Source organism: Ceratotherium simum, chromosome 14, assembly GCF_057802395.1.
Source record: "Ceratotherium simum simum isolate JZ-2026a chromosome 14, ASM5780239v1, whole genome shotgun sequence".
Lineage (NCBI taxonomy): Eukaryota > Metazoa > Chordata > Mammalia > Perissodactyla > Rhinocerotidae > Ceratotherium > Ceratotherium simum.
In genome coordinates, this window is record NC_141913.1 from 36,443,327 (window position 1) to 36,461,283 (window position 17,957).

A 17,957-nucleotide genomic window follows, 5' to 3' on the forward strand; every position below is an offset into this window, starting at 1 on the left:
GAAAATCCATTGAGTTTTGATTTGTAGACTTTCATGACTTGTATGACTTGACGATTTGTAGACTTTGCTGAACGTGTGTTATACGTCAATAAAAAGGTTACTTTAAAAAACACATCCTAGGAGGCGCGCCTGGTAGCATAGTGGTTAAGTGCGAATGCTCCGCTGCGGTGGCCCGGGGTTCATGGGTTTGGATCCCAGGTGCGCACCAACGCACCACTTGTCAAACCATGCTGTGGCGGCGTCCCATATAAAGTAGAGGAAGATGGGCACGGATGTTAGCCTAGGGCCAGTCTTCCTCAGCAAAAAGAGGAGGATTGGCAGCGGATGTTAGCTCAGGGCTAATCTTCCTCACACACACCAAAAAAACAAAAAAAAAAACCCACATCCTAATATATCCTCTTTGATTTGAAAGAAAATTAGTTTGACATTTTCAAACTATTACACATATGGGTTTATCAGTATTAATTTGGATGATTCCTGCCTTGATTACCTTGATATTCTGAGTTAAGATTTACTGGAGTCTGAATGTTCTAAAATTATTCATTTCACACTGCTGGTGCAAACCTGGTCTGCTATAATGAGAAAGAAATCACCCAACATCAACTTTGAACTTAAGAAAAATACTTAAATATTTAGACCAGACCCAAACTCACAGGCCCATTTGTGTATGACTTCCTGGAGAGAGAAACAGAATGACACTATGTGAGCATCTCTGTTGCAGAAACATCTGCTCACAGAGGACAGGAAATGCATGTATTAGGAGCAAGGAGACACTGGATTTAAAGTCAGGAGCTCTCGAATCTCTTCCTGGCTTTGCAAAACAGACATAAAATATCACATCTCTCTTCTCTGTACTTCGGTTCCCTGTGTGTACAATTAAGGGAAAGCGTATGAATGAGAGACTGTCTTGGAAAGAGTTTTGAGCTCCTAATGAAATGTGATATAAATATGATTATTTAAGACAAATGCTAAAGATTATCACTAATAAAGATGATGGCAAGAATTAGGATTGTCATGTACACATGGCAGAGGATGCTTGTGACCTGCAGAAGAGTGGCAGGAAGAAAAGGAACCATGAGCCTGCATTGTATGAAATACTTTTTGCCAAAAAATTCTATTGATTTGAAAATATGTTCCAGAGGAAAGGAGAAGGAAGAATCATTTTGATGGGAATGGGTCAAATTGATAAATGACCACAATCCTAGTTGGCCATGAGCACTTACAAATGCCACCTCTGACGTCTGAGATTTTCCCTGACTGGACCAGCTCCAATTGTTAGGTCATCCTAATGTATCGTTACAGAAACAACAATGTCCTAGTTTTTGCATTTCTTCAATTCTAGTAATTATACATATCTTCTTCCATATAATCAAAAAGTTGCTTTTGAAATGTTTAGGTATGTTCTGAATAAAGACACTGAATTTTTACTGTCTTTCTTTTCCTTAGGAGTCCAGAATATCTGTCTTTTAAATTGTTGTCAGGGATATGACCTTGAACCTGGCTTCAGCTGCAGAGACACAATGATTGGTTTAGGGAAAGAATGAATGACTATTCCTAGAGCAGAAGTTCTCAAAGGTCTATGTTGCCCACAATTGTTCACATCACCATCTTTCAGTAACTCACTGAGAGTCAGATTTCAGGAAGACTTTTGGAAGCACAGGAGAGAGAAAAGATGTGACACAATAAATACGGCTGCTGACACTTCAGTTTCCTTTAGAAGGGCAGTAATGGAGGGGTCAGGAAGAATGGAAAGAGCAGAAAACCACAAAACAGAGTGAAGATCACTTCTGCAGACTGAATCAAGAATTTCCTTAGTTTTAGGAATTTTCCATAAAATGGAATGTGACACAAATATGATCGTTTTATAAGATGTACTAAGCCATTCATTTAGGAAGTCCCATGTCCAGACATAATGAAGTTCATCAGTATATTGGCTTAAACACAGGATGCGACTTCACCAATCCCTTGGGCTATTTCAAATACCTCAGTAAAGAACCTGGTCGAGCAACAACAATTCAGAGAGATAAGGAAAATCTCTTTCCTCTGGTGAGCTCACCTTTTAGCTTTTACTGAGATGGGCACCAAGCTTTTCTTTCCTGATCAAGCTTGCTGCATAGGGGATCTGTAAGATAAAAACAAGCAAAACTATCCAGGTAAGTTAAATTTGAAGACAGATGTGTAATGGAGATCCTTCATCACATCTAACAATTTGAATGCCAATGGATCCTCCCAGAGGAGAAAGGGTTTCCATCTGCTCAGCAGTATGGGGCTTCTGGGTTATAGCATTCCTAAGGCCTCTTGAAAAACATATCGACACTGGGTTGTTGCTACAGCTAGTCTCTGAGGTTAATATGCGACATTTCACTTAAAGAAGTCTTTAAAATTTTGCATTTAATAATATGGTATTCTTACTTTTTATTTAGATATGAAAACTAAGTTATGATGTTAAAAGGTATGTCCAAGGTCACAAAAAAAGAATGTGATTACAAACTAGTTCAACGTAATCTTTCGTTTAATTAGAGTAATGAAATATGCCATCATTGTAAATCACAAATAAGATGAACTAACTAAATGCAAACTAGTACTCTGGGTAATTTCCCAGTAACTACCAAGAAGCATCAGAAATAATTGCACTGAAAGGAAAATATGACCCTGAGAATTCTACATGGATAAACTTGGAAAGTACTTTTCAATACCGAGGCTTTGAATGAAAGCCTATCACATTTGATATACTACTTTTCACTAGAAAATTCAAATGGTTGAGGTTGGACTACCTGTATTGTTTAGATTTGCCTCTCCATTAAGCCCAGTTAAGGTAGTCTAACGTTATGTTACTTACCTTCTTCATTACAAGGCTAAACTCAGGACTCTAAAGATTTGAATCTATTTTACATTTAAAGAAATAAATATTCAGCTTCTAGAACGTAACATGAAATATGGCTATTATGTAAAAGCAGTGAGGGAAATAAAATTATTTTCATTCAATTAGGCAATGTTTTTGAATACTTTTATGAACATTCCCCACATTTCCAGCATACTTATGTTTTGCTCTCCTGACCCATCAGCCATAAATATGAGCCTTTATTAATGGGAAGGAGCTACGAATCTACAATGACGCTAGTAACTAAGATCAGCTGGATCATTTTGCCATAATAACTGATCAGTTAAGTCAAAGAGTCTTTTTAATGGAAAAAGAGAGAAGACTAAAGCAACCCTCTCACTATTTTGATATACAACCACAATACGGATCTCTCTGATGGCACATATCTGATAAAGGGCATAGATAGCAGCATTGAAATTAATGATTCATATAGGACCATAGAAAGCTCAGTGTCCTAATCTCATATTTTAGGATGTGAGCTGAGATCAGCTAGATAACTATGACAAGTACAACTACAGAGGGATCTACTCTAGTTACCTCTTTTCATGCTGGGTTATGCTACACCTGCTATTAACAGAGGTATGCTTGAATCTCGATTTTTCCATTATGGTGTATGCTGCAATATACCAAAACACATGGATCACCTCTCTCTTTAGGTGATATAACAGAGCCTTGAATGGAATTCTGTTATTTAGGAAAACAAGTAGAAATGATGTAAACCTTGGGGTATAAGGAATTACCTAATAAAATGTATTTGTGCCGCTCGCACATTTAGAAATAGTCCTCAACATCAAGATTAGATGCCACAAAGATTTAGTAAGTGTCTGTTCTGTGCCAGGCACTACACAAGATAAGTTAACATCACCACGAGCCATCTCATCAAAGCCAGTAAACTACTCATCCTAACCCAAAGAAAACTGCCTGAAGGGCACCACCTTCAGATCAAGTCAGAATGCCTTTTTCTTTCTTTCTTTCTTTTTCTTTTTTTCAGAAAAAACAATGTAGCATTTCATTAAGATGGGAAGCTGAGAGGAAAGAAAAAAGGACTCAGAAAAAAAGGACATTTCCAAATAAGCACTTTCTAAAAAATTTTTGCTGAGGGAGATTTTCCCTGAGCTAATATCCATTGCCAATCTTCCTCTTTTTGTAGGTGAGCTGCCACCACAGCATGGCCAATGACAGAGGAGTGGTGTAGTCCACTCGTGGGAATCAAACCTGGGCTGCCGAAGTGCAGCGTGCTGAACTTAACCACTAGGCCCCCTGGGTTGGCCCCCAAATAAGCCCATTTGATCCCCAAATCTCCAGACTGGAATTTAAATCTACGTGAAGAATTATCCCCACTCAAACATTGATTGTTGAGTTTATTTCATTAAAACAAAATGAAATAAAAGCCAATTAACAACAAAGACAAAAAAGCAAAAGGTTGTGAGCTAAGAATCAGTAATTCTCTGTCCTAAGTCATGAACTATAAATAAAGACTATATTAGCACATGGCCCAGTTGTTCATGGAAACTACCCTATTTCATTGATTCTAAGATGCACTTTTTTCCCCTCACATTTTAACATCTCTGAAATTGGGTGTATTATAATTGATGGTATCTTAGAATAATAGTTGGAAGCTTCTTTTCTTATGATACATCAAGTAATGGTGTATCTCACAATTGACGGTGCTTCAGATTCCATGATATGCAATATTGGATTTACAGAGACCTCAGCAAATGCTCCCCTCAACTCGGGAGCTCAGGATCCTAGAGGCTCCATTTAAGTGAATTATTTCATGTAAATCTCCTATGATAGAACTTATAAAAGCTTTCTTTTCATTTTGATCAGCTTGGAAATCACCTAGATTGGCGTGGACAGAAACCCTCGAAGGTATTATATAACTTCTAAATCACCCGGTGGCTCTAGTCTATCAAAAGTGCTGGGGTATTACCAAAAAAGGTAACTTCCTAGTTTGTACCAAGAGAGAGTTATCCTGAGCTCAGACATTCAGGCGGGTCCACACCTTAAAAGGAGAGGATGAGAAGAAGGCTATATAATTAAGGAACAAGCGAGTGCATTGTCAAGATGCATGACAATAGATCAATCATTGGAAAAGGACCCACTGCAGTTAAAGTCTGTCTACTGGTGAATCTTAAGGCAGCTTCCAGGGAAGTCCTCTGACTTGCAAGGACTTTTGTTGCATATTTAGCCACAAAACCGAAATCCTTTAGTGGCCCAGGGATTTTTTCTCTAAAAATATAATGCAAAAGAGTAATTTTGTAGATACAGTTGTATCTACTTTTAAAAATATGTGAAACACATTTTAAAAACTGTCTGGGTTGAGACGGTAGAAGTCGGGGCAAGTTCCCATCCTAATGAATACTGGAGAATCTCCAAGAAAAGACCATATCACTGAAGAGCTGTGCCCTTGCCAAAGAGGGAGCGCTCCTCCAGCAATAATAAAGACCTCTCTCTCCTTTCCCTGCAAGGAAGCACAGCGTTCCCACCATCAGGAAGTTGTAAACTGCCTTTTTACAAGTCCACAGTGAATGAAACATTAGTACTAAATCTATTGATTGAACGTTATTTTAATTGAGGCTTTTTTTTTTTTTTTTTTTTTTTTTTAAAGATTTTATTTATTTATTTTTCCCCCAAAGCCCCAGTACATAGTTGTCTGTCATAGCTGCACATCCTTCCAGTTGCTGTATGTGGGACGCGGCCTCAGCATGGCTGGAGGGGCGGTGCCCCGGTGCGCACCCAGGATCCGAACCCGGGCCGCCGGCAGCAGAGCGCACGCACTCAACCGCTAAGCCACGGGGTCGGCCCTTAATTGAGGCTTTTAATGAAGAACTTCGAGACCGGTTCCCCCTGGCTGTGCGTGACTGCAACGTTCTGGAAAAACAGCAGAGGGCACTTCAAGACTAGCACATTTTCTTGATCTACGGGCCTTTTGGTAGCGAACTAGCAAGTTCAAAGGACGTGAATCTGGGTCTAGCCATTTACCATGTGCTCCCTGTTATAGCATGTCCTTCAAGAACTATGACTCAAAAGGAGCATGTCTTCAACAAATCTACCGTAGTAACTTATACACAGAGGTACTTGCTTAAAAAAATTGTTGCCAAATTAGCAATAAAAAAAGGTTGTCAAGGCATCCTAATAGTCTCAGCTTATGTTGCAAATTATATTATACTCCAGTCCTTGGAACACCTTTAATCAAAAGGTTATATACTGAGTAAAATATTTTCTCTTCTTTTTTTTATTTTTTTAAAAATTGAGATATAATCGACATATAACTTTGTATTAGTTTCTTCACCTTCTTCTTAAAGCTAAGGGATAATGGATTTTGTTATCAAAATTGAACAATTTTTTCCTAGAATCACAATTCACTTGTGAATGAGAAATCTTTTGCTCTTTATTATACTACCCGCTAACATTTTCATGAACTTGCTAAATTTTAAAACTTTTGTATTTGATTCATAGTGAGAGGAATATATTTCTTTACTTGCATAAATAAATCTGATTTAGTAATGAAAATGTTTTAAGGATTTAAAAACCTAGGGCAGGGGTAAGGGACTTTAACACAAACTGTGTTAAGTACTATAAAACTCTAATTTTAAACTATTTTTAAGAAAAAGTTAGCTTGCAGACATGTATAAATGTTAAATAAACTGTATATGCTTTAAATCTCACATTGAGATAAATGCACACTCATCTATCTATAAATGCACAAAGAGAATCAATCATTTGACTCTGAAGTCATCACAGCTTTGCATTTAACAAACTGGAAAAGGAAGCAATGGTACAGAAATTGTAGTCAGTGGAGAATCTAAAAACGCAAGAGCCAAAGAAATTCATAAGTTTTCTTTCTACGGCAATGATACCCAAGATGCTTTTGATATAATCTTTTGAATAAGAACACTGTGTAACAGCATAGGATAAATGCATTGTGGGTCTATGGGAACTGTTACAAAATATGACGGTTTTAATATGCTTGAATTCTCCATGATTGCAGGATAGGCTGGGTTTTTATTTCATCTAAAGGGAAAAAATGCCTATTCTGTAGGCAAATGACGATTCTGTAATATATGCTCTGTAAACTTTAAATATAAAGTAATAAAATAATTTTGAGTGAATTGTTTGGTTCTCAGGGAGCAAAGCATGTAACCATACTTAGTGATGAATTAGATCACTCAACTAAAATATTGAGAAGGTCAATAATTGTGATACCTAGCAACTTCTTGATAATCTTTAGATAGAGTTTTCTAAAGACATTCCCCGCTAGGCACTTCAGCAAATACAACAAGCTGAATAAGGAACTAGACACATTTCTGTTCAAGTAACCTTAAGTCTGCTGCCTCAGTTCTAAAGCAGATGGTATAATGTGAACATAGGTCCTTCCTGCACAAAAATATCTCTAGCCCCTAGGGCTCACACAGTTCCGTTATTAGAGGTACTACTTTGAGAAGGGGCATGCCATTAAACTGATTACTCATATTGGCATAGCATTTTATGGCCTGCATGTACATTTCATGTTTATTACACACCTGCGCCTTACAATATATCTATCAGGGCACTAGGTTAGACCTTACAACAGGTCCCTTTGGTTGAGGAACTGGAAATTAATGAACTATATAGGATGAGTTTTGAGCTCAAGTTTGCAGACCTTAAAGCTTGTGTCTGTTAGTCACAAGGACAGTGCAGTAATACATAAGCTCCCTGTAATTCACTAGCACGCCTTCCTTTATTAGTTTTGGTAGTAGTTACTTAGTGCAAAAGAACATTCAAGGAAATCAGAACAAAGCCAGGGAAATTTGGAAAAGAAGACACTTGGAGAGTATCAGAGTTGGGTCGGGGGCATCCATGGGTGGGAAATCATTCATAAATGTTTACTTACAGCTATTTGATGCTAGACACGGTGCTAGCAGCAGCATGAAAACATTGGGCATCTTATGGTAGGGGATACAAAAGAAGGGGAAGAAGCAAGAGGGACAAATCATGTCTATTTCACCAATTTTCTGTTCACCTAGACATGCCTTTGTGGATTTCAGGAATTATAAGGTACCCACAAGGCTGGGGGAAAAAATTCTAGCTTCCCCCGAAGAACTTAATTTGCGACTAGGAATAACTTGCTATCTAGAGGAATGTGAATTAATAATACTTGTCTAGATAAACGAATACATGATGATAAAATATTTCGCAATACAGTATAATAAAAACACTTAGTAATACCAATTTGTATCTTCCATGTACGAAATATCTCAAAAGACATGAGACATTTTTTCTTCTATCAATACTGCCTGCTTATTACATGGATGCAATATCATTTCCTCTTTTACTAAAGGAACCAAATGTCAAAGAAAATTAAGACATGAAAGCTACATATCTGGCCTTAAACAGGGGCACTGAAATAAATACTTAGTTTCCTTTCCTAACACCCATTTTGCTGTACTCACCACTCCCCCGAAATCACAAATTTTTGCTTGCACGCGTGGCAATTTTTGTTTTAAGAGTCTGAAAACGATGTCCTTACTGATGCATAAAATCAGTAAAGTCTTAAAATTTTATATCCTCTCCCTTCAATTCTATATTTAAATTCTTCCTTTGGACAAAGAAAATGATAAGTATACACACAGCAAGTAATTAGTAGCTCTTGTTAACTAGGTATCAAAACCTAAGAATAGTAAATACTTTTTACTATTAATGGGGATTAGTTGTCAATCGATTAAGAAAATCCTCTGCTCCTCCGTGAATTTAGGTGCAAACAAAACCAAAACGAAGAAAATCCTAAGAGGCGTCTTATGTTCAGGCGTTTTTCAGAACTGAGAGTTGTTAACCAGCACTTGCAATCAAGGAAAACCTCACCGGGAGTGTTCGAGTCACAAGCAGCACTTTTAACAGAGCCCCTAAATGGGGAAAAACATCAGGAAATACAAGATCACTTTAAAAATAACTCTCAGCAGTCTCCATTAACACAAGCCTGATTTATCCCATGCAGAAAGGACATATCAATATCCATGTTTCTTACATAATCCTGACAGGGAGCTAGATACCTGGCTCTCTAGACAAGACAGACAGGTATGCATAGATACAGTCTTCCTGGTACAAGGACCAGCTCAAAAACGTCATGCAACCCCATTATAATAATCATGCTGTGAATATCACTAAGAATCTGTGTATGTCTTTATCCAGCTGATTAAAAATATCTTACAAATATTGAGCAGAAGTTATTTTCCCCATTGTACTCACGAAAATGAGGAAGCTTGGAAGACTGCTTTAAAAGCACGAATGAATAATACCAGATGTATTTGCATCGAGACAAAGGGGGAGGGATTCAGGAAAAAAAAACGCATTACATTTATTTATCAGACATCTTCCTGTTTCCCTGTTTCTGGATAAGTAGATTTTAGTCAGTGTCTACTTTTAGACATGATTAGGACAGAGTGAGTAACATACTTCATTTGGGAATAATTCGTTTCTTTTCATCGTCCTTCAACTGAATTTAATTGATTAATTGTGTTGATACTCAGTTCTACTGACAGTGGGGGGCCCGGCACAGGTGTGGGTAGTGAAAAGAGGGGGAAGACGGGAGAAATTGCTCTTCACTGAGCTCCTATCTAATGCATCGCAGCATTGCGTTTGGAAGTTTGCACAGTGGAAGACAATGCAGGTACCTCTGGTTCACCCACAGAGGCAATTTACACATCTGTCTATTAACACATGGTAGGTAGTTACATTTAGAGGAAACGTACAGACACATCTGTTTATCCTGTGTCTAAGTAAATCTCTTGGTAATTAGCATCTAAACCAGCTGAGAGGTAAGTGGACCAAAGGATTTCATGGCAAAAATGTGAACAGTTTCATACATATTGGGTGGTTTGAAAACAAACCCATCAAGTTGCATTTATTTTTAAATAGAAATGCATCTTACAATTTGTAACTGTTGCACCATTTCTTCTCGGTAGGCTAGTTCCCTTTTCATCTGATCCTGGAAATTATCTGGTGGGAGAGAGAAATAGAGAAAGAAATTAATTAAAGTGCAAAATCTACTTTTAGTATATTTAGGAAAAATATTACTGATAGTCCCATAGAAGCCCCTTCCCCGTTTTTTTTTTTTTTTGTGAGGAAGATCGGCCCTGAGCTAACATCTGCCAATCTTCCTCCTTTTGCGGAGGAAGACTGGCCCTGGGCTAACATCCGTGCCCATCTTCCTCCACTTTATATGGGGCGCCGCCACAGCATGGCTCGACAAGCAGCGCGTTGGTACGCGCCCGGGATCTGAACCAGCGAACCCTGGGCCACTGCAGCAGAGTGCGCGCACTAAACCGCTTGTGCCACTGGGCCAGCCCCTTTGTGTTTCTAAGTAAATAATATGGTTGTTTGAAGGGATGTTTTCAAGACTATGATTTAATCAGAATAGACAGTAAATTCTGAGAGGGTAAGGTCTATATTTTATACAGTCAAGCGCCACATAGCGATGTTTTGGTCAATGACCTACTGCATATAAGACGGTGGTCCCATAAGATTAGTACCATAGAGCCTAAATGTGTAGCAGGCTACACCATCTAGGTTTGTGTAAGTACACTCTATGATGTTCAGACAATGACGAAATCGCCTAAGGACGAATTTCTCAGAACGTATCCCCGTCGTTAAGTGACGCATGACTGTATTTCACAGTGTCTCATAGCCCATCTCGTATAATCCCTTGCATGTAATCACTACTCAGGAACGTCTGGTGCAATCATGTTCTCCAACCTTTCCACACTTGAGCAAGTCACAGGTGTTGAGAGTTTCCACTGTCTTCAGAAATCTAATGTGAATAAGGGAGTGAACCTCAGCTAGAACTGATCATGGGAAATGTGGAACCTTGGGCATGTAATGCCTTATAGGTAACGTAGGTCCGTTAGATATGCCTGTCTGGCCTCACTGCAGCTCATGTCAATCCTAAGAGAGTGATAAATATACTCTGGTCTGACTCCCCCAAACTGCAAGCTCTCTCACCCTGTATCAGCCTTATTTTATGGTCCTCCTTGGGGCTGGTGTGGTTCTACAGACCTGGCTTCAATCTGAGAAGGGGGGAACTTTCAGAGATATTGTTGTGCAAAATATTTTTGTCATTACACACATTGATCATTTTTATTGCATTTACAGAAAGAAATGACTTCCCAATGTATATCACGTAGTTGTATCTTCTCCGTGTTATCTTTTTTAAAGTGTGGACTTGGCTAACTTTGGCTATTTCTTCTTTAAATGAGAAATTAACATGATTTCATATTGAATTTTTTGTCAGGGCAGGAGTTTGGAGAAACCAGAAACTTTGTCATCATCTTTTCCTCTCCTCTTCCTTTTACTTCTACAGCCAACTGGTGTGTGGGTCCTATACATTCTACCTCCATCCTCTCCTCCTTTGCCATTGTTACCTCCCAAATGGAGACACCTCTTCCCTGAATAGTTTCCCAACTGACTACCTGGGCTCTAGTTCCTGGCTCTCCAAATCCCTTTCATTCTCCTGCTTAAAAATCTGTGTTGGCTTCCAATCGCTCGCAAGACAATAAATCCTTTACCATTCGTGAGATTCTGGGTAATTAGAAAGTAAAACATTGTTCTTTTAATATTTTTGACCTCTATCATTCTATAATATTTGAATTCCTTCTCCAATCCCAAGCACATAATTTTAAAAATTTATTTACTTATAAAGATTTTTTTTAGAGCAGTTTTAGGTTCACCACAAAATTAAGAGGAAGGTACAGAGATTTTCCATATACCCCCTGCCCCCACACATGCATAATCTCCCCATTATCAAGATCCCCGACCAGAGTGGTACATTTGTTACAACTGAGGAACCTACACTGACACATCATCATCACCAAAGTCCACAGGCTACATTACAGTTCACTCTTGGTGGTGTACATGCTATGGGTTTGGACAAATGTATAACGACATATCATCATTATAATATCATTTTTCACTGCTCTAAAATCTTCTGTGCTCTGCCTATTTGTCCCTCCCCTCCACCCCACACCCCACAACCACTTATCTTTTTATTGTCTACATAGTTTTGCCTATTATAATTTATTTTATAAAAAGGCTCATTCCCTACTCTCACTTCTGAATTTGTTATGAAAAGTACCGTAACAGAGGTAAGTACAGGTGCAATGCAAGGGTTGAGGGAGGAGCCCTTATTCTCTTGGGGATTTAAGGGGGAGCACATGCTTGAGTAGAGACGTGGAGAATGGCATTCTACACAAAGATGCGGAAGGATTGGGAATAGCAAGTGGCTCAGCTGGCTGCAGCACAGGCTGTGGAGGAAACGCCCTGCACCCCATCCGGCACCAAACCTTCTCCAGTCTTCACACACACCTTGTACTTCCAGCCTCTGTGTGTTTGCCACTGCTGTGTTTACCCCTGCTGTGGTCTTGCCCTTACAGCAAACATCTCCCTTTTCTTTAAAGTCCAGCTCAAATGTTATCTCTTCCAGAAAATTCTCTCTGATTCTTCTGCCCCCTCCTGCCAGAATTAATCATCCTTTTCTTGTCCTCCTCCGGAACTCTGTACATACCTCTAGTAATGCATCCATAATACATACTATGATTAGTTGTTCTATGTCTATCTCCCAGCTAAACAGTGATATTTTGGAGAGCAGGAAAAATTTTAGACACTTGTCAAATTTCCAAAGCCCACCACAGTGCTTGGCACACAGCAGGGGCTAGTTAATGAATGAGTGAAAAAAGCACTGAAATATCCATGAGAAGGTCTGGATTCTGCATGGACAGTAATCACCCCACTCTGGGGGCTCAGACCTTTGTCTCAACAAACGAGGGTGTGGAGAACGATGTGCTCTGTAACGTCCTGTCTTGCTCTGGTGCTTTAAGATCTGATAACAAGGTAAACTGGTTTGGTTGGCTTCAGGACCCAGCTCTGTCTTTTCTATACTGGGGAAGGGGAAGTGGTGATTTTGATTTACACTGATAACAATTAGGGGTGAGGTGCTGTGTGAGGGACTAGCACCCACCCCGCCATCTCAGCTCTGGAGGTGGGTCAAAGCTCACAGGCTGGGCACAGGACAACAGGAGAACCAGCCCTCCACAAATTGCCCCCATTCCAACACTATCGGCCCCATACCTGGGCCTGAATACCTCCAGGAAGATCAGTGTGTTTTCCAGACACCAGAGCACATCCCAGGCAGGTCTCCCTCTGTGAAGGAGAGACTGTGCTCTGAGTCTCGGTAGTTCCTCTGTCCCTCTAGGGTTCTGAGGAGCCTCTGACCAGGGTGCTAAACTGAGACGGATTAGGAATGAAGGGCTGCTTGAAGCCGACCCGGCTGGGGCACCTCCCTGGGATCCTAGAAGATTCTGATTTTGGAGGAGGAAATAGCTAAGGGCAATTCAGAGTGGAACGCTCATAACTACCCCTTACTTAATTCCTGCTCATCACTCTATGATGGTGCCCTCAATACAATTCTTTAAGTCAAAACAAACAAACAAAAAAATGAAGCCATTAAAGTGTTTAGAAAAAATGGTGAATATTTTTATAAGATTGGGGTGGGGAAGGGTATCAAGGATAAAAACCAAAAAGGAAAAGATTGATGGATTTGATTAGACAAAAATGTAAAACTTTGGTATGACAATAAACTACAAACAAATTAAACTCCCAAAATAGAAAAGACCATAGTCAACATTTAAAGTAATTGATACAAACAAAAGAATATTTGTGACATGACAAAGAATTAATATTTTAGTATATAAAGAGTTCATATAAATCAATAAGAAAGTGAACACATAAAAAGAAATATGGGGAGAGAATATAATGGGCATTCACAAAACATACAAATGACAATAGACATGTGAAAAGTGTTGAACATCCCTAGCAATGAAAGAAAAGGAAATAATATGAGGTACCATTTTTTTTCCATTTAAGTTAGCAAAGATTAAAAGAAAAGATGATATGTGATGTTCCAAGGATGGGAATACAAATGAGTACAAACTTTCTGGAAAGCAACTTGAAATTATGTACCAAGAGCTTTAAAAAGTTCATACTCTTTCACACAGCAATTCTTTTAAGAGTTTATCCTAAGGAAATAATCATGGAAATGTGCAAAGATTTAGTTACAATGATGTCCATCATGTAAAACTTGGATAAACTTTAATGTGCAACATAAGAGTACATTTATGGACTGCTGTGTAGTAATGGAAAGAGGCTCATGTTAAGTGAAAAAAAAGAGTGTAAAAAATAGTGTGTATAATATTTCATTCTGTTAAAAAAAAAAAAAAAAGGATTTAAGATGTATTAAAAAGGCTATAACTCCAAAATGTTAACCTTGGTTATCTCTAGGTGACAGGATTATGGGTGATTTTCATTTTCTTCTCTTTGTATTTCTTTATATTTCAGATTTTCTACAACAAGCAAGTATATAACTTTTGAAATATAAAGGTTGTTAATTGGCAAAAGAAAAGAAAACTCTAAAAATTTTGCTATGCTCTAAAGGTTGATGAAGGTACAATTTAACTGGAGATGAAAAAATCATTAAGCCGATTTCTCTAATGAGAATCACTTAAAACCTAACTATTTTTGGAAAACAATAGTATGAAAGGAGGTAATGGAGAAAAGTACGGGAGCGCAGTCGGCCAGTCGACTCAGTGGCAAGGGCTGTGCTCTGCAAACCTGTTTGCAGTCTGAGAAGCCAAAAGGGTTTCACACAGCAATAAAAAGTATCCAGCCTACATTCCTGGGACCAGAAATAAGAAAAGAACCCGTATGGTATAGCTGCTTCACCAGTAGATCCTACTCTTCAAGCAATAGGCTTTGGGACTCATTTCGTTTACATAGTCTTCATTTTGTTTACATCGTCTTCATTTTGTTATCACTGCTTTTAAACAACTATCGAGACTTTTGATCTATATAGTGTTTTCAAATTCCCCCATCTCTCCTTCTCCAGAGGACGCTACAGACAGAGAGAGGGAGGAAGGACAGAAACCACTGAGCATAGAATGAATCCAGGAACAGCCACAGGTGAAAGCTGGGACAACCATACTCAGGTAGATGAAAAGCAGTTTGTTTTTAATAAGAAGTAACCTTAACAGTAACTTGGAAGAGTAATTCTTTATAAAAATCTAAAATGATGACATGGTCAAATCTACTAAGGTTTTCACAAAGCCCCAGTCATTAGGCTTTCTGTGTCATGACCAACTGGCCCTTCCACTCAGTTCTCTCAAGTGCCATAAATTTGTCATCATCCCTACACATCCAAGGACTCGACTCACGAGCTGGCACTAACCTTCTTTATACAACAGTTTTTAGTGATCCTATCTCATCTTTCATCATCAGTTTTAATCTCTTCGAATATGACACCAAAATTTATATCAACCATTTACTGAGAGTATGTCAAGTGCCCATCGTATACCAGGTACTGTGTGGGCAGCAACAGAACACCCTTTCCTGAACCTACTTACAATGCTGTGGGATAGAGGAGGGTAGCACGTGTGAAGTGATCAGAGAAGAGTCAACATAAGTACCCATGGAACTAGAAATAAACAAGTAGGACTTCAGCAAAGAGTGCCTTCTCCAAAAGTGGGAAGGCTTCCTGGAGGTGGTGGAACTTAAGCTGTGTCCCGAATGATGAGAAAAACCTAGATGAGAGGAGGCATTCTGGACTAAAGAAACCCAGTGTGCAAAGGTGGAAAACTAGGGGAGGGAGTGGTCTGCAGTGTACCTGGAGTTGAGCAGGGGGAGAAGTGGAAGTAAGGCTGGAGAGGCAGAGTGGGCCAGTTCTGGAGGGTTTTGAGAGTCAGTTAGGAGTTAAATTAGATACAATATGATCAGCAGTAGGGAATCATGATAACTTCTTGAGTGGAAGACTTAGAGCCAAAGGTAGAGTTTTAGGAAGACTGGGCTAATGGCAGTGGGCAGAAAGGGCTGGAATAGAGGAGGGAGGTGAGGACCCAGGGCACCCAACTGCAGTGAGGTAGGAGAGAGAGAGGGGGTGAGGGCCTTCTGCATTCATGGCCTTACCCAGCAACCCTTTAGCAGGTCAGGGCAAGGCTCTGAGGTTATACTGATGGCTAGTGGCAAGAGGGTAAATGAATGAAAAACTACAGCAAAGGGATGGATGCTATAATAAAGGCAGGTATAGTGTTGGAGAAGGGAGGAAGAAGAGACAGATTCATCAAGGAAGGTGGACACAATGTGATGGTAAAAATGACTTCTGGACTTACAGCTGCAAAAATGAAGAGACAAGTCATTAGTGGGAGTGTGTGGAACGGTGGCATGTTGTGGGCAGGGTCTCTAATCATTTACTCCTGTCCAATTAAACATGACTGCCATTGCAGGACGTTTGACCAGCTGTCCTACTGTCATCTCAAAGTGACCTTGATAAGAGTGAAGCTCCTCTTCACCCAGTTTCTCCAAATGCCTATTTCCCCCCAATTCTAGATTACATTTCTCTCATCTTCGCTCTCTCTTCTCATGTCCTACCCAGTTTGTCAACTAAATGTATTGTCTGGTGTCAAACCAAATTTCACTGCCTGTTCACCCTCTATAACTACAGCCCAATAATCTCCAGAAGTCCTGGTTTCTAATGTAAGCTGGTTTACTGCAAAGTCCCTGCGGGAATGTAAGTATCAGACTTTAAAAGGTAATAGTAGCAACAACTCACATGACCATGGATCAGTCATTATGATAAACACTTCATACACTTCACTCATTTAATCCTCTCAGCAGCCCCAGGAGGTAGGGAGTAGGATTGTTTTACAGTTGAAAAGGAGGTTAGGAGACTTGCCTAACGTTACCCAATGGGGGAGTTGGTGTCCAAACCGGGAGCCCTTGCTGCTAACCGCCATGCTTCTCTGCCTCTGCTCTAATGGTGAATGTCTGCCTTGCCCTGCTGTTTTAGCTCCTTTCCTCCTCCCTGTGTCTCCCCATCAGGGGCGTGTGGAAGTATTTATGGAGAGCAGCTCTGGAACCTTCTGTCCCAGCAAGTGGAGAGACTTGCTTGTTCTTCTTCTCCTCCCAACCTCTGCCCCCCCAAGTATGGAGACTTGCTTTCTCCTCCTTCCTCCTCTTCTTCCTCCTCCTCCTCCTTCCTTTATCTTTATCCCTACTCTCTCCATGCCCAGGATTCATTCCTGTGGTCCTCATTAACCCTCAGAATCACCAGAAGAAGCCCAAGAGAATGTAAGAAATTGGGACTCAATTTTTAGAAACGCTTTTCTAGAGCTCCATGCTAATCATCTCCTTTTCCTCCTCCTGCGACACTGTCACCCTCATCACTGCAGCTGACATTACTGAGCACTTATCCTGTGCTAGGGATGTGCGCAGACTTCACATAGATCCTCTCATTTAGTCCTCTCATCCTCCTGCGAGATGGGAATTATCTGGCCCATTCTACAGTTTCCAAGGTCATACAACCAGGAAGTAGCAGAGCCCAAAAGTGAACTCAGGTCTGGTCAGTTTTCAGCCTGGAATCCTAATTGTCACACGCTGCAGCTTAGCCTAGGTGGTCAGGGTTCTAAGTGAACTGGATTTTAGGTGTCGTGACCGTGAGTGTCTGTCCACCCATCTGGTAAAAAGCTCTGCAAAGCTCTGGCCAGGATTCCTCTACGCTTCCTTCTGATGTGGCTTCACAAAGTTCCGTTTTCCCCTTTGCATCTGAGCGAATCTAAATCTGTCTGCCAGCCTCGCGGCCTCTCACATGTAGTTAACAAGCACATAATGTGCATTTGCTATTTTCATGGGTGTGAAATTAACTGCCTCTTTGTGGTGTATCTAAACCACGCATTATTCAAACTTGGGCACACACACACCACTTCCTTGGTCAGTGGAGTACACGGCAGATAAAAAAGAGAAAAATTTTGTTGTTGTTGTTTAAGTGAAGTGTTACGCATATGGGGCGATCACAGAGGATTCATTTTAATTCAGATCAAAAGGATGAATGATAGGTCTGAATAAGAACTGGCCAGTTGTACTACATCATTCTAACTTTTTTTAAAAAACAGAAACAAATACATGTTGTATGGTAGAGCAGTTAATAAGGAAAATGTATAAATTATTATAAATTACTTAATTCCTTAAAATGATTAATTAGCTTTTATTAATGGGATTA

The 17,957-nt window shown here is 39.7% G+C and overlaps 1 protein-coding gene across 1 annotated transcript in view; it reads right to left on the reverse strand.

The window, feature by feature from the left end:
- Positions 1–2,059: 2,059 nt before the first annotated feature.
- The window catches only part of SKOR2 (SKI family transcriptional corepressor 2), a 33,578-nt gene continuing 17,680 nt past the window's right edge, over positions 2,060–17,957 (reverse strand). The window contains exons 6-7 of the mRNA XM_087438827.1: positions 9,792–9,859; positions 2,060–2,122 (exon numbers count right to left, since the gene is read on the reverse strand). Of these exons, the coding sequence (XP_087294953.1) occupies positions 2,060–2,122; positions 9,792–9,859 (131 nt within the window). The remainder of the gene's footprint in view (positions 2,123–9,791; positions 9,860–17,957) is intronic.